This window comes from Curcuma longa, chromosome 21, assembly GCF_044706935.1.
Source record: "Curcuma longa cultivar G26 ecotype Majalengka, Jawa Barat chromosome 21, ITB_CL_G26_1.1, whole genome shotgun sequence".
Classification (NCBI taxonomy): Eukaryota; Viridiplantae; Streptophyta; class Magnoliopsida; order Zingiberales; family Zingiberaceae; genus Curcuma; species Curcuma longa.
Window position 1 is genome coordinate 10382131 of NC_133881.1, and position 21496 is coordinate 10403626.

The 21496-nt window shown below is 37.0% G+C and overlaps 3 protein-coding genes, 3 non-coding genes and 1 pseudogene across 7 annotated transcripts; 3 read left to right on the forward strand and 4 right to left on the reverse strand.

Moving 5' to 3' along the window:
- Positions 1–471: 471 nt before the first annotated feature.
- Positions 472–3694, reverse strand: LOC141815335 (glucomannan 4-beta-mannosyltransferase 1-like). 2 transcript variants are annotated; one of them, XM_074703276.1, is made up of 10 exons: positions 3679–3694; positions 3260–3576; positions 2797–2895; positions 2215–2467; positions 2016–2126; positions 1778–1914; positions 1405–1518; positions 1003–1202; positions 723–920; positions 472–637 (listed from the first exon to the last, which is right to left on the reverse strand). In XM_074703276.1, the coding sequence occupies exons 1-10, from the start codon at positions 3692–3694 to the stop codon at positions 472–474; spliced, it is 1611 nt and encodes a 536-aa protein (XP_074559377.1). The 2 variants fall into 2 exon arrangements, with proteins under 2 accessions (XP_074559377.1, XP_074559378.1); XM_074703277.1 differs by lacking the exon at positions 3679–3694 and having other exon boundaries at positions 472–661; positions 3260–3466.
- A 5988-nt stretch (positions 3695–9682) lies between these two features.
- LOC141815713 (small nucleolar RNA SNORD25) lies at positions 9683–9767 on the forward strand. The gene has a single exon (XR_012600586.1). It is a non-coding gene; the product is annotated as a small nucleolar RNA SNORD25 (small nucleolar RNA).
- Positions 9768–10080: 313 nt separating this feature from the next.
- On the forward strand, positions 10081–10178 carry LOC141815723 (small nucleolar RNA Z101). Its single transcript, XR_012600595.1, has one exon. It is a non-coding gene; the product is annotated as a small nucleolar RNA Z101 (small nucleolar RNA).
- Positions 10179–10230: 52 nt separating this feature from the next.
- On the forward strand, positions 10231–10315 carry LOC141815724 (small nucleolar RNA Z102/R77). The gene has a single exon (XR_012600596.1). It is a non-coding gene; the product is annotated as a small nucleolar RNA Z102/R77 (small nucleolar RNA).
- Positions 10316–10489: 174 nt separating this feature from the next.
- On the reverse strand, positions 10490–13922 carry LOC141815334 (putative glucomannan 4-beta-mannosyltransferase 11). Its single transcript, XM_074703275.1, has 10 exons — positions 13883–13922; positions 13475–13791; positions 12792–12890; positions 12186–12438; positions 11999–12109; positions 11787–11923; positions 11510–11623; positions 11210–11409; positions 10913–11110; positions 10490–10826 (listed from the first exon to the last, which is right to left on the reverse strand). Exons 1-10 carry the CDS (start codon positions 13896–13898, stop codon positions 10661–10663), a joined length of 1611 nt encoding a protein of 536 aa, XP_074559376.1. The 5' UTR covers positions 13899–13922; the 3' UTR covers positions 10490–10660.
- Positions 13923–15404: 1482 nt separating this feature from the next.
- Positions 15405–17796, reverse strand: LOC141815164 (beta-1,3-galactosyltransferase GALT1-like; annotated as a pseudogene).
- Positions 17797–18788: 992 nt separating this feature from the next.
- LOC141815337 (uncharacterized) lies at positions 18789–20844 on the reverse strand (the record flags this gene model as incomplete). The annotated part of the gene is made up of 4 exons (XM_074703278.1): positions 18789–19037; positions 19111–19307; positions 19386–19793; positions 19884–20844. Coding segments are annotated over 4 exons (1815 nt in total), but the record flags the coding sequence as incomplete, so codon positions are not given.
- Positions 20845–21496: the final 652 nt, after the last annotated feature.

A 21496-nucleotide genomic window follows, 5' to 3' on the forward strand; every position in this document is an offset into this window, starting at 1 on the left:
TTTAATTCTGCCTATGGAGACTTGTAATTAAATAATCATATATCACTTAAATGGTGAAACTTTTTATTTTGTTTGATTTACCATACAAGCTAAATAATAAATATATAACAACATTTGTATGGGTTTTTGTATTTATCACAACAATTTAACTTAAATCTGTCGTATAGATGTTAAGTTAATGAATATTATCACGTACATTTTAACAAGTATTTCTTGCGCAATTGTTTTCATGGCAGATGAGGATTTAAAAGAACTCATGAGTTTCTTTTAAACCACAACCAATTCTTCAACAAACAATCTTATTTTCTTCCACAAAACATATGTAGGATTGCTTCAATGGCAACCTTGCATCCGAAGCTACTTACATAAAGAAAAAATAAACACATGCATGCGTCTAAATAATCAAACAAATAACTTAATGTAGCACATTGAACTGCGAACTACAGTCGATTTCAGCCTTTCTCGGTTGAGTTATTTGCGAGCAGGAATTATGGTGCCCACGTAGCCGAAGCCCATAATAATGAATGTAATAGCCTGAGGGAATAGGTAAATGTAGAATACATCGTTGCCGAACTTTAAGTCGTACCATGCACAAACCATTAGGTATATGCCAACCGAAATTTCCATCAAACTAAATCTGTAAATGAAAAAGAAAACAGTACTGCATTAGTATAACATTAGGGGGGAAAGAAAATCAGGATGGAATTAATTAATTAATATACCTGTCTTTGATCTTAAATTTGAGTTCTTCGGAGGGTAAGGAATTGGATCGGGCCTTCAACTTGTCGCCTAATTTCTCAGTGACGACCCACTCGTTGACGCTGCTGCCTGCTTCAAATAAGCCGATGAAGACCGCTTTGCATCGATGGAGAGACATGACGTTCTCGAATAACACCCAGAAAATTACCAAATGGAAGGAACTGCAACAGTAAACCATGAGTCGTCTAAATATATACCATTAATTAATATTTAGAAATTCAGTTATTTTATAATAATACAAACCTTGGAGTTCCAATTGAATTGATGAGAGTAATTGCCGTGGGGACGTAAATGACTCCCCAAGCAGGGATGTCAACTTCCGGGAAGAACACTGAGGCAGGGACAATCACGCAATATAAAAGGAACGTCATGAAGTGGGATATGATCCTTCTTGCAATGAAGAAGTTGTAGATGACGTAGAATTTCATCCGAATGGAAACTTGCTGCATTTTTTAAAAGAGACAAAAAAAAAATATCATGAACTGACCATACCAAATCTTTTTCTCGAGAGAATCAAGAATATATATAGCACTGACCTTGGAAGTTAAAACACTAGCTCCAGAATGAATCAAGAATATATAATATAGCACTGACCTTGGAAGTTAAAACACTCCAGAATGAATCAAGAATATATATAGCACTGACCTTGGAAGTTAAAACACTCCAGAATAATTTCCGGAATAGATTCGCCGGCCCACATGACCAACGATGCTGTTGATATCGATACGCTTTGAAGGTGCTTGGTAGCTCACTGTCGACCTAGCAACAAGATTAGGGAACACATATAATTAGCAAGCCAAACCACCCTAATTTTACTTAATTCCTTCTTTGAAATTCCTTTCAAATTTTAAAATTGCCAAAAGTTCTCAAATTCTCGCCATTTTAATTTGTTCTATAACGACTAGCTAGTTAACCTATTACTTAGTCTACTAGAGTTGAATCTTTCGTGTTAAATTCCTGCAGAAGAAAATTAGAACTTTAGATAATGATAGAAGAATATAATTAATCAATGACACACCTTGACGTCCCCAAGGTATACAAATTTCCACCCTGCTAGACCTGCCCTCACTGCTAAATCCATATCTTCTACTGTGGTTCGATCTTGCCAACCTCCGGCATCCTCGATCGCTTTAATTCTCCAAACACCAGCGGTTCCTGTTCATCCAACAACATTTCCTTCCTGCTATCAGTTTAATTACAGAAAGGAAGGGGGGAAAAAAGGAGAAATTTAATGATATTCTCATTAATTAATCTACCATTGTAACCGAAGAATCTGCAAGCCGTGGAGCCGGACTCCTGCTCCACCTTGAAGTGAAAATCCATGGACATCTCCTGCATTCTCGTCATCAAGCACTCCGAAGCATTCACTGCATTTCGTCGATATATCGACGCTGAATCTCATCGAATCGAACTTCAAGTTCAGAAAAGTGATCACTGTGGAGATCAGTATAGTACCGAATTTCCACCGAGATTGGACGAGGGCAATCTTTGGGTTGTGGACGAGGAAGGGGAGGGTGCGGTGGAGGAAGTCGGGGGCGGGCTGGAAGTCGGCGTCGAACATGGCGACGAACTCGCAGGTGGAGACGTAGCCGTAGGTCATCCCCACCTTCAACGCGCCGGCTTTGTACCCGTTCCTGTTCGCCCTCGTCTCGTACCGGATGTTCTTCCCCTTCTTCGCCCACATCTCGCACTCCTTCCTCACCAGTTCCTGTAAATTATCGAAATTATATTTATTTTTTCCATTATGATTAATCAAAAAAATTTTAGAAATTTTGTGCAAAATTTATTTTTAAATTAATTATAATTATCTGGAGGGCCAATCAGAGTCCGACACCGCCTGGGGCCTGCCAGCCGCCAACCATAACACAACGACAAAGGAACAAATTCCGAATCCACATGTCCAAACAGACGTCCATACTGTATTTTTGTCGATTATTGTCGGCTCCGCTGATTTGTCAGTTGTCATTCCGATTTATTTTATTTTATTTTATTTATTTGGTTATTTAAATTAGTAATAAATAAATAAAAATTGTTAACCTTGACGACTGGATCAGTGGAATCGTCGAGCACTTGGATGATGATTCGATCCTCCGGCCACAACAAGTTGCAGGCCGCCCCGATCGACAGCTGATATACCTGCACTAAAGTTAAAAACCATTACGTATCCAAATTCCAGTCCATCCTCCAATCTTAAACAAACGCTAAACCCTAGAATTAATCATCAAAATATTCAAAGTTAAAACAGTAACAGTATAAGAAATTAGGCACGTTTTGGATGATTTTGGATAATATATATATTCTACTTGCTGTTCCTGTTCCTGTTACATTCAGGAATCTGCAAACTAATTACCATAAGGCGAATACAAAGGACAAGCTCGTGACCAATGGAGTTCGATCGGAAGAAATTTTTGTTTTTCAGAAAGAAGAGTACGTCGAGTAGCAGGATGTTGTTTGACAAGAGGTTTTGTAATTGGAATGTGAGAAAAATTAATGCGCAGACCTCTCTTTCGTTGTACATCGGGATCTGGACCAGGACGCCGGGGAAGGCGCCGGAGCCGGTCTCCTCGTCGGCGACCAATGGGTCGCACTTGTAGATCTTGTCGGGGCGGCGGCGGAAGAGCTTGGCGTACCCGGTTACGAGCGCCATCGACGCCTTCTCCACCAGCACCGCCAGCGACATCACCAGGCACATCGACACTGCCGCCCTCAGCGCCGGCACCACCACCCACGCCCGCACCACCCCCCAGGCCGCCACCTCCGCCGCCCACGCCCACTCCCACGCCCCGGAGGCCGACTCGACCACCCTCAGCAGCGTCACTGCGAGCCGTTACGCCGGCCGGGGAAATTAACGGATGAAAAATTAAAAAGAAAAAGCGCGGATGGAGCGACAAATGGAGGGGGAATTGATTCGATTAGTACCTCGTTCCAGTTCCATGGCTGAGCTCGATCGAGCTCTCTACCTACCTCAGCTCTCTCTGTAGCAGGAAGCAGCAGAACTGCAGACTAGCTGCTGCGCTGTAATCTAGCGTTGTGGCGAGTGCACTAAAACGACTGGGGGATTTATAGGGGATGATGAGATCAGCTTTGTGATATTCAAATATAATGAACAAAAATCAAAAGGATCCCTCAAATTTTATAAATCATCAAATCAACATCTCTTTTTCTCAAAAAGTCCGATGGAAGACCCTCCAATAATTTTATCCTAAAAATAACTCTCGTCTAATGGTAATGGTAGCTTCTATACGTTGTAGCGCTACATGTTGTAAAAGTTATTTAGTAGCTAGCTTATATAAACAGTTGGGTGGGTGAAAGTTATCTTTGAGATAAAGAGTAAAGATAGAGAGCATGAAAAGCTAGCATAAAAGCCAGTATGAAAGACATAAACATGGAAGTGGAACCCCCCTGCATGCAAGTGGGACCCAATCCTTGTGTCTTTCATGTTAACTTTTCATGCTAACTTTTCATGCTCTTTATCATTACTCTAAATTTTGTAGCGCTACATGTTGTAAAAGTTATTTAGTAGCTAGCTTATATAACAGTGTTGGGTGAAGGTTATCTTTGAGATAAATTTATGGGAGGCTCATTTGACTTTTGTAGAAAAAGCGACATCAATCTGCTATTTCTTTTAACTGCTCATTTGATTTTTACCCCATTCAAATTTATTTGATAAAATAATCAAGTTAAATTAAGTTGAATCTAAAATGAATCAATCATTGAAATGATTGTTCAACCTGATTTTTTGATGAGCTCGAGTTTAGTTCATATTATCAAACTCTTAATTTAATATTTTTTATTGTTTGAACTTTTAAAATTTAAATTTATTTAGTTGATTATTCAACTTCATAATATAAATTTATTTGATTTTGTAAGTTTATTTATTTGTTTAGCATGTTGATAAGAATTTTATTAATGAATGAAATTCATAAATATTGTTCATTAACATTAACGAACTAAATACATATGTTTTCACTTTTCAAATTTATCCGTTTAATTTAACGAGTTATTCAAACTTATTCATTTAATTGATATTATATGTATTGAACGAACATAAATAAATTTTTATCAAATCAAATATTAAATTAATTTACGAATGTTTAATTAATTTACGAATGTTTAAATTTTTTTTGACTCATTCAAAATTTATTATTTTTAATTTACGCTGTCAAATTCAAATATGAGGGCATAAAAAGGAAGCTTAAGGGAGTATATTAATTTTAATTTGAAATAATTTAAAATTTTTAGGTATAATTAGTCAATTTTAAAAAAAATTAACTGATGTATCTACATCATTAGAAAATTCAAATTCACTGTTATATTTTTCAAATCAGAAGAGTCCACCATCAGTAATATTATAGTGAGTTTCATATCTTTAAGTCTTGTAATGAATTTATGATAAATTTTATAAGTCTTTGTAAGTTTAAAAATCCACTGATATCAATTTATGTTATCAAACTCATATTTGATAGTATGGATATGCTTCCACAAGTATATTAATTTTGGTTTGAAGTAATCTGAGTTCTCTTTATCTATTAGTTAATTTTAGATGAAACTGATTGATTAACTTATTCCATTCGAAAATTTAAAAGTGTGATATTTTTTAAAACAAATAGTTATAGGAATTCATTGGTGGTATTAGTCACTTAGTATCATTGTCCTATGCTTTATAATGAGATCATAATAAATTTTATGGATTTTTTTTAAGTTTAAAAATTTAATATTCTTAATTTATACTATCGAATTCAAATCTGAACACACACACACACACACACACACACACACACACACATATATATATATATATATATATATATATATATGATTGATATCTTACGCGACATCAAAATGGGGCGCCTGAAATAATAATATATATTTTTATTTTCATTTTATTTTTTTTTTGTGTTTAATACTATAACCCAACCCCTCAACCATAAAGCAAAATAATCTTAATTGGTTTAATCGTAAGCTAAAAAATAATAATAATTTTTATTTTAAAATTTATTTATGTTTAATATTATAATCCAACTTCTAAACCATAAAGGAAAATTTTTAAATGACTTATCTGCAAACCAAAAAAATATATAAAATACAAAATATAAAAAAATATTTTTACCATTCTAAAGACCTATAATTTTTTTGAGAACCCCATGTCACACATAGTCATGCATTTTAAGATGTGTAGGATATCAATTCTATATATATATATATATATATATATATTAAAAAGATTTATAGAAATATATTAATTTTGATTTGAAATAATGACTATTGGGTCTATATCATTATTATTTGTGATAGTTTTATTAAGTCTTTCAAAATTTTATTATTTTTAACGTACATTATCGAATTGAATATCAATACACTTACGAGGCTTGTCGGATAAAAATGTGTAAAAAAAAATGAGGGGTATAACAAGAATGAGAAATGATATGTAGCATGAAAAAGTCCAACATAAAACCAACATGACACACTGCATGCAGTGGGATCCACAGGGATGCAGTTGAGTGTGTCATGTTAGTTTCATGTTGAATTTTTTCATGCTACATATCATTGCTTAACAAGAATAATATATGTTTTTAGAAAGAGAAATGATATGCAGCATGAAAAAATACGGTATGAAACTAACATGACACACTCAACTGCATGACTGTGGATCCCATTGTATAGATGTAGAATCTACTGCATGCAGTATGTCATGTTGATTTCATGCTGTATTTTTTTATGATGCATATCATAACCGCCGCACATCGATAATAAAAAGGAATAAAAAATGAAATAAAATATCATTGTACTTTTGTAATTTGAGGAGAGGACGTTGGATTAGCTGTTTATTTTGTTATTACATTAATAAAATAATTTTATAAATAAATTAAGAAACGGAAGGGATGGATCCAAAGGGCAAAGCACGTCGGTGGCAGCCGGGACGTACAAATCACAACGGTTAAGGTGAGTACTAGGTTATTATTATAATTATTTTTATATTCTCAATTATCAATATAATACAGACTAAAATTGGAATTTTATTGGAGGGGACCCTTAAAGTTTGATATTTAAAAGAAGAACAAAAATTCAGGTGCTACTTGAGTACGTACTAAATTATTATTTTTATATATCAATTATTGCCAATATAATACAAACTAAAATTGAAATTTTACTCGAGGCACCCTTAAAATTTGATATTTAGAAGGAAAAAATCAGGTTATTATAAAAATTATTTTTATATATCAATTGCCAATATTATAAAACTAAAATTGGAATTTTACTTGAGGCACCCTTAAAATTTGATATTTAGAGGAAAACAAATCTCAACGTCGTGTTATGCGAGTACTAAATTATTATAATAATTATTTTTATATATTGATTGCCAATATAACACAAACTAAAATTGGAATTTTACTACTACAAAAACTTTTAAATTTTGATATTTAGAAAAAAGTTAAATAATTGATGGGTCCAACCATGAGTATTTATTATCACCGACGATGTAAGTAGATCTCATATCATAATTAATTAATTAATTATTTTTTTTTTAATTTTTTTTATTTTGCAACTGAAAATAATTGGCTTTACTTAAAAGTTATTTGATTTTTTAATTAAAATTATAAATTGATAGGTTGTCTATTTTTAAAGATATGCACTTTAAAATTGATAGTGATTTAATCTATGAATACATGTATTTTCTGTGTACTCGGCGTATCATAATTTTCAATTAAGAGGGAATTCAGATAAAATTTATTTTATTTTATTTTTTTTACAATTCAACATAATAATTTAAAAATTATATTTTACAATTATAATACATTAACACTTTCAAAATCAAATTATCTAATTGTAAACATTCAAAATATTTTTAAAAAATAAAAATTAAAGTTTTTAAAAATTTCAAATAAGTCGATACTCTAGAAGTTTAAATTTTGAATTTAAAGAATTGAATAAAAATTTAAATTCAAAAATTTAAACTATAATCCTTTAATGAAATAATGACCTATTGATAATTATTTTATTTATTCAAGAATACAACTCAATTAGTTAATTAAATATTAAAATTTTCAACTTTATATGTCTAAAAATAAAATCAACAATTGAAAAGTTAATTGGATTTCACTTTAACTCACTGTCGTAGATTGTAACCTTCGAAATTATTAAAATCGAGCCTAAATTTTCTCGATCTATGGTTTCTGACTAAAAAATCCACAGTAACGATAAGAAATATATCATGTAACTCTAGCAGGACAAGAAGACCAATAAATTCATTTTAAATCATGATATGTTTTCATAAAAATGATTAATTATTTTATATCTAGATTATAAAATGATTAATCATTTATGAAGTGTAAAATTATGGTTTCCGACCACGTAAGACACTCACAAATTATGAAGTGTAAAATGATTAATTATTATATCTAGATTATAAAAAATTATATTATTATTATTTTATTATCCTCTATAATATACACAATAAAAATTCATGAGCTACATGTGCATTATTAATGTGTGTGTGTGTGTTTATTAATGTGTGTGTATATTTCTATTTTTCATGAATTTTTATTTTTATGATTTTCTAAATATTTATTATTCTAATAACTATCCTCTTTATCTATTCTTAATAAAATTTATGAATAAAAATAACTGTTTTATATTTGTTTCATTTCTAACTTAAATTAAAGAATAATTATTTTATTTTGATCATTATTTATTCCATTGTGAGGAAGAACTGATCTATATATTATATGAATCAACCAATTATTAAAATCTTTTTAAGGAAAAAAAAACACAAAACAAATAGTCATTTAGTTCATGCAAATGCTGAACAAATCGAAAGGGCTGTTATAACTACAATATCAACATTTTTTTAATAAAATAAATAGATGCAAAATCGTTAACCGGATACAAAAATTGAATAAAATTCATGGTGCCGAGATGAAGAGTACGGTGATTTAAATTAGGATTGATTTGAGTTAGATTATGGTTGAACTAAATTTAATTGAATTAAATTGATTTAAAAAGAATTAAAATAAAAAAAAAACACATATCCTATTTTATATTCTCTTGTTATTATCTTCTACATAAACAATCTTGTTTGCTCTATCTCACTCGCAAGTCTCCATGCATCCAATTTATTCTTCTCCTCCTTTTTTCCTTCCAACTTAATCTTGTAACCGTGCCAAATTTCTTGTTTAGACGAATATTAATTTCCTTAAAAAACAAAGACATTTGATATTCTTACATAATAATTTCTATAGTCTCTACAATGCAATATCAATCTAACGAAAGTCTTTTAAATTTCAAGATTCAAAATTGTTCAATTTTATTTGCACATGAAGAAGTTATACAAAAACTTGGTTGAGGTATCAAAGTATAAAATTTAAAAATTATCATTAAAAAAATAATTCTAAAACGAGGAGTATTTTTTGAATATCCCAAACTCTCTTTATTTTATTAAAAAAATCCTAGACCCACGTTCGTGGAAGGAGCTATAAACCCTAAACCCGCACCGGATGAATTAGGGTTTGCGAGATTCAATCTGTCCGTCGAATAGGAGTTGCCAGAGAACAAGAGCCCTTCATTTGAGCACGGCTCGCCTCTTCGATCCTATAAATATATATGTTATATCGTCCCTCTTCCATCGCCAAGGCGCCGATCTGGCCGATGTCCGTCGCCCTTTTCGTCTCTTCTCGCCCATCGTTCCGTCGTTCGCTATGTAGTTCGATCTCTCATTCAGTTGCCATGCCGGGAGGTGGGAGCTGTAGCTTCTCTTTGAGGCTGCCGTAGTCCTAATGGAAAGTCGGCCGTCGTTGCCAGGTGATTTCTCCGTCGCTCGTTTTATTTGCCTTCGAATAGACTTTTATCTTCCATTGTTTCGACTGTTGCTATCTTTAATTTGGTCGATTTCTTCATCGCATCGAACTTTGAGATCGAGATTTTGGACGACGATGACGAGTCTACAGACCTGTAATGATTTTTGCAGATATGATTGCATTTACAAAGAACATCTAAGGGACTGAGTCGTCATCACCAAATTCTGCTTCATACTGTCTTCACTGCTTCCATCTTGGTTTTAAAAACCTTTTTTAACCTATATTTATTATTTGTTTCCACCAAATGATCGCCTCGCTTCCTTTTCTGTTCATTTAGGATCACTGTGCGTTCCCAATGCTTCACTATCTGGTCATTGAGGATCATTTCCATTCCCAATGTACTCGTTCCCTTGAAGCTAGATTTCGTGTTGTCATGATCATCATTTTGCTTGCCAATCCAATAACATGCTTGGCGCGTTAATGATTATCACATAAATTTTAAGAAGTATTTCTTGCGCAATTGTTTTCATGGCAGATGAGGATTTGTTGATTTTAATGGGTAATTTGCGTCTCTGAAACTTGTGATGTTACCTATCATATCACCTTGGAGATCTGATGCCAAAATCTTTCTTTCACTTCTTTTTTTGCGGTTCGTGATTTTAAGAATTGGGGATGAGATGGTGATGAATAATTATTCAGTTTCCCTATTGGTTAACAGCCAATATGATGGCTACAACTGTATTAGCTCTATCTGAACTCTTATACCCCTTTGCTCTTTGTTTTGCTTCCAATTTAATCGTTCATATTGTAAACAAGATTATTTTTCATTAATGAGATTCTATGATTATAATAATTCTTGGCATTTGGTTGTTTACTGATGTTTAGAGCCTTTGTAGGCTAGAGCATAGAGCCAATTCTTCAACAAAGAAGATTAATTTCTTCTACAAGACATTGGATCCGAAGCTACATAAAGAAAAATTAGATACATGCATCTAAACTTATTTGGATGGGCTTATTAATTCTTAAATCCTAATCAATTAATTCTAAATAATCAAATGCTAAAATAATCAAATAAATTTAGCACCTGGCTATCACTGGCTGGATCTTTACTTGTCAGCAGGAATTATGGTGCCCACGTAGCCAAAGCCCATGGTAATGAATGTGATGGACTGAGGGAAAATGTAAATGTAGAAGGAATCACTGCCGAATTTTAAGTTGTAGCATGCACAAACCATTAGGTATATGCCAACCGTAATTTCCAACAAGCTAAATCTGTAAAACACTGCATTGTTAAACAACTGCATATTCTGAATTAATTCTGAAAGGGTTAAAGAAAATTAGGGCGGAAATTAAAATACCTGTCTTTGAGCTTGAATTTGAATTTTTTGGTGGGTAAGGAATTGGAATTGGCCTTCAACATGTCACCTAATTTCTCAGTGACGATCCACTCGTTGACGCTGCTGCCTGCTTCAAATAAACCGATAAGGACTGCTTTGCAACGATGCAGCGACATGACGTTCTCGAATAACACCCAGAAGATTACCAAATGAAAAGAACTGCAACAGTAAGTCTCTTGTCATGAGCCCTTACAAACGGGATAGTTTATGGCTGGTAGAATTATTATTTAGAAATTCAGTTATTTTAGAAATACAAACCTTGGAGTTCCAACTGAATTTATGAGAGTAATTGCCGTGGGGACGTAAATGACTCCCCAATCAGGGACGTTAACTTCAGGGAAGAACACTGAGGCAGGGATGATCACGCAATAGAAAAGGAACGTCACAAAGTGGGAGACGATCCTTCTTGCAATGAAGAAGTTGTAGATGACATAAATTTTCATCCGAATGGAAACTTCCTGGATTTTTTAAAAGAGGGAAAAAGGAATCATGATCTGACCATACCATGCTCGATCATACAAATCTTTTTCTTGAGAGAATCAAGAATCTAGTGCTGACCTTGGATGTTAAAACACTCCAGAACAATTTCCGGAATAGATTCGCTGGTCCACACGACCAACGATGCTGTTGGTATCGATACGCTTTGAAGGTGCTTGGTAGCTCACTGTTGACCTGACAAACAAGATTAAAAAAACATATAATCAACAAGCCAAACCACCCTAATTTTACTTCCTTCTTTGAAATTCCTTTCAAGTCTTGAAATTGCCAAAAGTTCTCAAATTCTCGCCATTTAGTCTACTAGAGCTGAAAATTAGAACTTTAGATAATGACGCACCTTGACATCGCTAAGGTATACAAATTTCCACCCTGCTAGACCTGCCCTCACTGCTAAATCCATATCTTCTACTGTGGTTCGATCTTGCCAACCTCCGGCATCCTCGATCGCTTTAATTCTCCAAACACCAGCGGTTCCTGTTCATCCAACAACATTTCCTGCTTTCAGTTTACAGAAAGGAAAGAAATTTAATGATATTCTCATTAATCTACCATTGTAACCGAAGAATGCGCAAGCCGTGGAGCCGGACTCCTGCTCCACTTTGAAGTGAAAATCCATGGACATCTCCTGCGTTCTCGTCATCAAGCACTCCGAAGCATTCACTGCGTTTCGTCCATCGACGCTGAATCTCATCGAATCGAACTTAAAGTTCAGAAAAGTGACTGTGGAGATCAGTACCGAATTTCCACCGAGATTGGACGAGGGCAATCTTTGGGTTGTGGACGAGGAAGGGGAGGGTGCGGTGGAGGAAGTCGGGGGCGGGCTGGAAGTCGGCGTCGAACATGGCGATGAACTCGCAGGTGGAGACGTAGCCGTAGGTCATCCCCACCTTCAACGCCCCGGCTTTGTACCCGTTCCGGTTCGCCCTCGTCTCGTACCGGATGTTCTTCCCCTTCTTCGCCCACTTCTCGCACTCCTTCCTCACCAGCTCCTGTAAATTATCAAAATAATATTTATTTTTTTATTAAAAACCACCAGGTTTATTTTCACCAAAATTTATTTTTAAATTATAATTATATGGAGGGCCAATCAGGAGTGCGACCCCGCCTGGGGCCTGATGCTCTGCAGCCGTCAACCACATAACACGATGACAAGTGAACAAATTCCGCCATTTGTCAGAATAGACCTCCATTAGTCGCCTTCATGGATCCGACCGTTTAATTTACGGCGAAACAAAGGCAATTATTGTTGCCTCCGCTGATTTGTCGGGCTCACTCGATTAATTTTATTTTATTTATTTGTTTATTTAAAATAGTAATAAATAAATAAATAAAAGGTGTTAACCTTGATGGCTGGATCAGTGGAATCGTCGAGCACTTGGATGATGATCCGATCCTGTGGCCACAGCAGGTTGCACGCCGCCCCGATCGACAGCTGATATACCTGCACTACAGCTAAAAAACCATTACGTATCCAAATCTCAATCCACCCTCCTTGATCATGATCTCGATTTCAACAAAACCATGTAAATATTCAAAGCGCAGCATGTTTTGGATGATTTAGAAAGGATAACCCTACCAATATGTTCCCATTGTTGTCGATTTTGTTCCATTTACATACCATAAGGCGAATACAGATGAGAAATATGATCTTTATGTCACTGTGCAAGAGGAAGTTGGCACATGGTTGCAGTTTTGCCTGGAATCAATGTGCCCGTGCTCAGACCTGGGTTTTCAAAGAGGACAGCTAACCAGTGTCAGAATGAGCAAGAGACTGTGGAGGACCAGCTCAGCTGCCAAGCTTGGTTGTGGTTTGTTTGGATCGGAAGAAATTTTTGTGTTTCAGAAAGAAGAGTGATTGGTGTGTTTGAAACCGACATGGATTGCTAGTTTGGTGGCTTGCTTGTTTCATCTCTAAGTCAAGTCAATCTCGGGGCTCAAGTCAAGAGGTTTTGTAATCGGAATGCGAGCAGAACATCTCGATGAAAGGGGGAAAAATGATTTTAATAAAGGGGATAATGCGCAGACCTCTCTTTCGTTGTACATCGGGATCTGGACCAGGACCATGGGGAAGGCGCCGGAGCCGGTCTCCTCGTCGGCGACCAAGGGGTCGCACTTGTAGATCTGGGCGGGGCGGCGGCCGAAGAGCTTAGCGTACCCGGTTACGAGCGCCATCGACACCTTCTCCACCAGCACCGCCAGCGACATCACCAGGCACATCGACACTGCCGCCCTCAGCGCCGGCACCACCACCCACGCCCGCACCACCCCCCACGCCGCCGCCTCCGCCGCCCACGCCCACTCCCACACCCCGGAAGCCGACTCGAACACCCTCAGCAGCGGCACTGCGATCCGATCCGGCGGAGAAATCAGCGGAGGAAAATAAAAATGCGCGGAGTGAGTGAGAAACGGAGGGGGAATCGATTCGATTAGTACCTCGTTCCAGTTCCATGGCTGAGCTCGAGCTCGAGCTCTCTCCCTCCCTCCCTCCCTCTCTTTCCCTGCGGCAGAACTGCGGGGGTGAGTGTTTCAACACAGCTGGATTTATAAAACGTTGTGGTAAAAAGAAATAAAAACAAATTAATGGATAATAGAAAGGAATAAATAATAACTAAAATAAAATATTTTTTTCATTTGTAATTACAGGAGAGGATGTTGAATTAGCTGTTTATTCTGTTATTATATTAATAAAATGATTTTATAAATAATTAAGAAACGGAATGGAGGAAGCGACGGATCCAGATCCAGAGAGCGTCAGCAAGCACGTGTGCGGCAGCAGGGAGGAAGTATACAAATCTCCACGTGCTACGCGACTACTAAGTTTATTATCATAATTATTTTTATATATCAATTTCCAAATATAAATACAAACTAAAATTGGAATTTTACTAGAGGCACCCTTAAAATTTGATATTTAGAAGCAAAAATTTCCAAAAAAAAAAAAAATCTAAATTCAACGGTTTTGTTCGGCTCGTGAGTAATGTGAACTCAATAATTGATGGGTCCAACCGTAAAGCATGAACGGCGTGGTAGCTCTCACGTAATAAGTCATTCATTAATTATTTTATTTTTTGCAAATGAAGTTAAAAATAAATAAATTCATTTTGTCCTTTAGAATGGGAATTATGTGGCCTCCCTGCTGTCAAGCTTTTTGTCCATCGTTTTGAAACCACATGACAAAATTAAAATTGTAAATAATTGGCTTTATTTTAAAGTTATTTGATTTTTAAATTAAAATAATAAATTGATGGATTTCTTTTTCAAAAGATGTGTACTTTAAAGTTGATAGTGGTTTAATCTGAATACATTTATTAAGTACACACCTAGTGCGGAAATCGTCATGGATGTTTTGAAGCCTATTTATATTTTTAAAATGATTAAACATTTTTTTTTTAAAAAAAAGATAGCTACGTGGCCATGTAAATAAATTTCGACTAATTTATATTATTTATTTCTACCTTTTTATACGTGACTCATGTGCGAATTTTTTGATGTATGATATGATGCGTCGCAACTCAATAACGACAATTTAATTGAGCAAGTCTTTTCATAATTGACAGCTGATCACGTGAGACACTCACAACTTGTTAAATACAAAATGATTATTTATGCATTATTAATGTGTATATATATATTTCTATTTTCCATGAATTTCTATAAAAAAAAATTATGATTTTCTATCTCCATTCATCTATTCTTTATGTATAATCGATATTTATGAATACAAATAACTGTTTCATATTTACTTCATGCTAAAATGCCTTTTAAGAAAAAAAACACAAACAAATAATCCTTTTGCAAATGTTGATCTCTTTTTCACATGCTAAAACTCTCATTTGAATCACACTGTCAATCCCTATATATAGTGAAACCTTTGCCTATGATCTTGTCTTGGTTGTTTGTCCCAACTATTTGAGAGCGAACACACCGTAAAAGTATCAACTCAATTTGGTAGTGATCAACTACAACAGATTGCTTGGTTTGTCTCTTGGAGCTTTTGCCACAAGCACAGCATCTGCCTTGGCTGCTGGTAATGAGCAACAACATATCCGTTTGCACACCCGTCACTGTCGATCCTCCGATCGTCGACATAGGCAATGCTCATCCCTCCCTTCTTCATGTCTTCTATCCAAATGCCCATTGCAACATCTTCCAACTTGAACATCTGCCCTCCAACATAGCTAGAGTTAGGGGAAAATTGGGATAGTTCATGCATAGTTTTAAGTCATTGATATTGAGCACCTTCAAATGGCCTTTCCTGTACTGCTTATATACGGCTTTTGCGATGTCACACGATACTATGTAGCCAGGTCCATGAGCCCAAGTTGGGTAGTTCTCATCAGGCCATTCCTTCAAGAAAGTAGATCAATGCTTACTGATAGTGTAGTTGTGGTTTTGAAACAATGTAGATGAATTAGATGCAAAAATGGTTACCTCAGGGGTTATGAACCACTTGCTGTCCTCATTTCGATGAGGTTGAGATTCATGGTTGATACGGCCATACAATAGCCCGTTTTCCGCCTTCTCTTTCGTTAGTTCGGTGAGCAATTCATCAACACGAACGAAAGAGTCATCGTCTGTTTTCATCACATACTTGCGGATATAATGTTTGTCTGTTAGAACATGGGTAAAAGTTGCAAGTCAATTGGGAAGAATTTAGGCTTTTTGTGTGATTGCTGAACTACATTACCCCATAGATACAAATGGATATTGTCTTCCATGTTATTAGAGTATAGTAATCGACGAATGGCATCAGTTGGATGTCTCCATAGGTGCAAGCCTCAATCCAGAGCTGCTCATTTACCATGTTGTTTTTGTGCTATTTGAGATCCAAAAGAAAAGCAGAACAACAGCTACTTAATCAGTGCAATGAGAAACAAACAGTAGGAAATGTAACATGAAATGAAGTTTAAATTGAAGTGGATATGGAATTGAATGCTCACCAAACCTACGAAAAATTGCACAAGGGCAGATCCAGATCGAATGGCTTCGTACTGTTTCCATGTTCTTCGAACTGCCATCCTGTGCCTGAAATTGTTTGCTGTCGAGAACACACCGATGAAAAGCTTCACTGGTTTGTGAAGTGGTACTGGTTGTGACTTTATTATGTCCAAGTCTTTAACATGCTTGAAATCCTCTAAAGTTGGCAAACCACTTGCGATAACAGAAATCAGTTTAATGTCTCCTGTTATTCTCACTTCACTCACAAGCCACGGCTCCATGCTCTGCAAGAACAAATCCTGTCACAACTTAAGGACATAAACTGATGGATCGAAGAAGAAGAAGAGTAGGTAATAGTACTTCTCGGTAGGCGAATGAAGTTATGTGCTTGCCATCGACTGTCATTTGGATTCCTTCCAATCCCATCCTAATCGTAGCAATGGCAAGATTTCCTTGCCTAAAAGGAAAGTAGTTTCTTTGTTCTACGACATCGATTAGGCTCGTAGAGCTCCTTGAAAAATTGTATAAGTTACTGTATGACTTGTAATCCTTGTCTTTGCCGATCATGGCAGTGCACTGCTCTAAATCATCAACTGCAAGGAATCAAATGGGCCTAAAATTCCATATAGCAGGAGAACAGAAGGTACACGATGAATCAACAATATGTATACACAAGACATGACCATGTCAGTACCTTTCAAATTGTTTTGAACATCTTCAGAAGGACATCTCTCCTCTTTGCCCCAATCAGTAGCAGCGCTCCATGAATTCTGGACGATCACTGGATCCTCAGTCATCTCATCACCGTGAAGCCGGACGTCGTAATGCAAGATGATCGGAGGATCTGACTCCGACGGAAGGCCTGCCCCGACTAGTTCTATCTGAAAGTTACCGAGCAATCCATTTGGAGTGCCAATCACTGTGATCGAGGAACCATGGGTCAGTCCACAGGGAATCACCAACTTTGAACCATCATCGACAAACTCTGAAGCATTCATTCTCCGAATCGAATATGGGCACGGTTTCTCCTTTTCCTTCAGTTTTGCAGTTCCATTTTCAGAACCATTCGACTTTTCCTCTTCGACCGAGTCCATGAGACTTTGCCATGCAACTGCAGCTCCTCGGCTGGCCTCGATGGCATTCGGCAAGGTCTGAGAGGAGTTCAATAAGCTGTCCAAATAATACCAAGTCTGAAGGCACTGTGTCTCTGAACTTGAGAGATTTCTCGGAGAGAAAAGGCTGGAGAGGCTCCCCGGATAAGACCAGGAAAGATGAACAGATGAATCAACAGAGACAGGAGTTTGAAGAGGCCTTCCAATTAAGGGATTCTTCAATACCCTGAGCCTCAGGTGAAATGACAAGAGTAAGAACAATAACACTAGCCCTGCAGCCCAGTTTTTCAGGACCATCCTTGAAGATTTTATTCTCTGAACTGAAACCTTTAGAGCTGATAGAGACACAAACAATCACAAGTCAACTAGCATTTCTTTCTGGTGATCGAAGAACTAAAACAAAGATGAGCATGTTTAAAAAGTGGATTGTAATTTGCAAACTCAACCAATGAGCAAGCTAATAACTGTTTCAGCAGGAGGAACAGCAGCTCTAAGAACCCTAAAAGCTCCCTTTTCAGTGCAAATCGCCAAGGTCAACGATATGCATTGCCTCTGGGAGAAGAGAAAAAAATGTCCAGGAAAGAAGACAAAAAAACCAAAGATGTGGCGACCCATGAACATCGTTGACTTCAGAAATCATGAAAGTTAGTGTTCTGCATTGATTTGAACTAAGGAAAAAAAAATAGAATTTCACATGCTCTGGCGGCTTGGAATTGTTCATTGTCATGGTTTCGGATCGAGCAGATACAACATATTTATCGATCACACTTGAACAGGAGATCTTGTTGAGGAGGAAGAAGACAAACAGACACTTTGCTTAAATCTCGGCCATGATAAATTTCACACACGATACAAGCAGTGGAGTTAACAAAGTTGGAAATACATCAACAGCTGACGAGGTGGTAGAAAAATAATACTAGTTGAAAATATATCAAAAACTGATTGGTGGCACATGTTTATGGTCGCTATGATTTTTTTTCACAGTCAAGTTGCAGGTGAAGGCATATATATATATATGAGAGAGAAACAAAACAAAATGGTTCCTGATTCGAGAGATTCCTGGTACTTTTTTCATGGCGTTGAGGTTTAATTATTGTGTTTGAAGCATGATTATTGTTTGTCACTAAATGCTAGTCCAGTTGAAGCTTGCATCTCACCAAACTTTGTTTGCATATAAACACACGTCGCAACATAATTCCTTTCTTTATGCACCTCCACCAATAATGAACCAATAATGAATGACAATAATGGAACCTGAAGAACTCCAAGCCTTTAGAGAAGAAAAATTCTCAACATGGAAACAGCAAGAAGGATGGTTCCCTAAAGATTCTTTTTTCTACAAACTTGATTTTGCTCAATTTCATGTGACACCAAAGCAGCTGCTCAGTTGTGATCCTTGGCATCCTTAGAACCCTTGCGACCAGCTTCAAGTCCACTTGAGAGAACAAAACAGCTAGATTCAGTTTGTCCTCTTTAGCTTTTCTGAACTTCACCAGGCAGTTGCATGTCCGCGTGATGTCCTTGAGCTTCTTCTTCTTCTGAACAGAATGATAAAGATGCCTTAAATCAGTATCAATATATATATTTTCTTTCAACAAGATTACGGCTTACCTTGTGTAACTCAAATTGGATGTCTTCCAACAGGCCGGCATCTGAAGGATCTTGCAGTGCAACATGAGTGCCCATGAGCACTTTGAGAATCCCAGCAGTTTGATCCTTGTCGGCTTTGACGAACTCCCAGAAAATCGTGATGCACTGCTTCATGATTTCTTCCATCATTTCGCCACTTATGCCATTCGAGCAATCCTCTGGAACAAATTAAATCAAAGGTTTAGATCCTCCTATACATGTCTGAAGATCAACAGTTTTGGAGCTGCTTACATTACCTTTAAGCACAGGCACTTGGAGAAGATTGCGAAGAACACAGCGGTTTTTGATGTAATGTGGCAGTCTTGGCCCTTCAACCGCTTCGTTCTCGATGAATCTCTGAATGTTCACTTGGAACTGCTGGAATTCTCCGGCCGCCTGGTGGTAAAACCGGTTCCGAGACGGATCGAAAAGCTCAGACAGTCCTTTCTCATACTGCCATCTCAGGAACTCCCAGGAGAGGCATGCTTGTCCGACATAAACCACTTCGAGATCGCCTCGAATCTCACTGATCAGCTTCTGCGATGGATCGACGTTGGATTTACGACAAACTGATGAAAAGTTTTGCGAAAGAATGGACTGAATTGTTAGTCCTTGTGCCTTCCTCGATCCAACCGACCGAAGAGGATCCTTCAGCTGGAGAAAGCCTGTGAGTTGAGCAAGAAATCTAGTTGCAAACTAGATTGAACTTTGAAGAGCTGAAGAGAAGGAATGGCATTTCGATTCGAACAACCAACCTATCGCATACATCTTTTGGTAGATCAAGATGTCAAACTTCCTCATCCTTTCTCGGTAGCTCCAGTGTGACCTCTCCATCTCGTTCAGTGGGTCCTCGTGGAGAAAGCTCTCGTCCAACATCAATGGCTTCAGGTCCTCCAATCTCCTGGAGCTCTCTGACTCCTCGATAATGGTCGGGAGGCCGATGTCCCTGAGCTTTCGAAGCTCCATCCTGAGTTGCTCGATGAGCTCCTGGTGCTCCCACAGTGCCTCCATCTCATCGTAATCCTCACCAGCAGAGCTCTTCATTTCTTTCTTCTGAGTCTGGTACTGTTGTTGCTCCCTAAGATCACTGTCCAATTCTTCAGAATTGGGGATCGATATCGAACCGGTCTCGATTCTTGTATTTAAAGAGCATGAGCTAGTGCCAGTGGATCTGTTTGTGGGATGCCCTACCTCTGTTCTGTCAGAATATTCTTCGTCCATGAACCAGACTTCATCATCTTCACCGCCGTAATCCGAAATTTTCAATTGCACTCCTTCAGATGCAGTAACTTCACTTGCTTCTACTTCTCCCTGCCTCAAATCCAGTTGTGGTCCAAGACTGCATGGATCAGTAAATTCTTCTATTTCGATATCCTTTTCAGACAAATACCCATTTGGTTCCACAACCTGATCAAACAAACCAGCTTCAGAATTCATGCTCTTTTGTATCAAACTGCTAAGACCCTCCTCGCGCTTGCAAATCCTTGTTTTAGAGGATGGTTGTTCTTCTTCTTCTTCATCGACTGGCGACAAGGCATCACGGTTGCTGCGATTGTGATGATTAGATATCTGATACTGAAATTTAAAAATGAGACACGGTTCTTCTTCCTCTGATGATGAATCGAGGTTGATGAACTCAAGCAATGTATCGTTCGTAGCAGTGTCTTTAACCCTATCATTGCAGTGATCAATTTTAGTATCGATTAAGTAGCTGCAAATGAAAATTTATTACCTGAAAGCGTGCCTGGCCACCAAAATGATCAGAAGAACGAGGGAATTGGCGAACAAGAACCAGAAAGAGACAAAATGCAGAGCCATCCCCCACAAAGACAGCAACAAGAACACTGACAAGAACAAGGATGAGAATAGCAGCATGCCTTTCAATCCACCAACATCTCTATTATCTCCACCACTTCAAGCAATCTCTCAGGTGTTCTGCTGTAGGAGAAATAGACCTTTCACCAGTAATTAATCACAGTTTTTGTAAGAAAAAATATATATATAAAGAACAGAGTGAATTCAAACGGAAGGATTGTAGTTTGAGGTTGGAAAACAGGGCGACAGATGTGATATGAGACAATAAATTGTCGTTGTGTTGAAGGGAAGGTGGAAAGAGCAGCAAGGGAAACACAGTTTTAATCTGATGCAATTTAAGCATTTTCTATTATTTAAGGGTTTAGGGTTTTAATTATGGATAATGATCACTGTTGTTTTGGGATCGTTTCCTGAATTGGAATAGATTTGGAAGTTAGGAGGGATTTATTTGAGGATAAATTTGACAGGATAATGACATTTTGGGCTAATTATAAATTGGGAAGGGGATAATTGCATAAATTGCAACAAGGAAAGGGATTAAATGTGCAAGATT

Bases quoted from the DNA above. Each gene is read 5' to 3' on its own strand.
- LOC141815335 (XM_074703276.1), bottom strand. The intron at 2,468-2,796 runs GTTAACAATTTT...GATAATTTACAG, and splicing joins CCACTGATCCAGTCGTCAAG to GAACTGGTGAGGAAGGAGTG. The intron at 638-722 runs GTATATTAATTA...TTTCATTTACAG, and splicing joins AAATTTAAGATCAAAGACAG to ATTTAGTTTGATGGAAATTT.
- LOC141815334 (XM_074703275.1), bottom strand. The intron at 12,891-13,474 runs GTCTGCGCATTA...GCTGTAGTGCAG, and splicing joins CGATGTACAACGAAAGAGAG to GTATATCAGCTGTCGATCGG. The intron at 12,110-12,185 runs GTACTGATCTCC...GACGAAACGCAG, and splicing joins CCAATCTCGGTGGAAATTCG to TGAATGCTTCGGAGTGCTTG.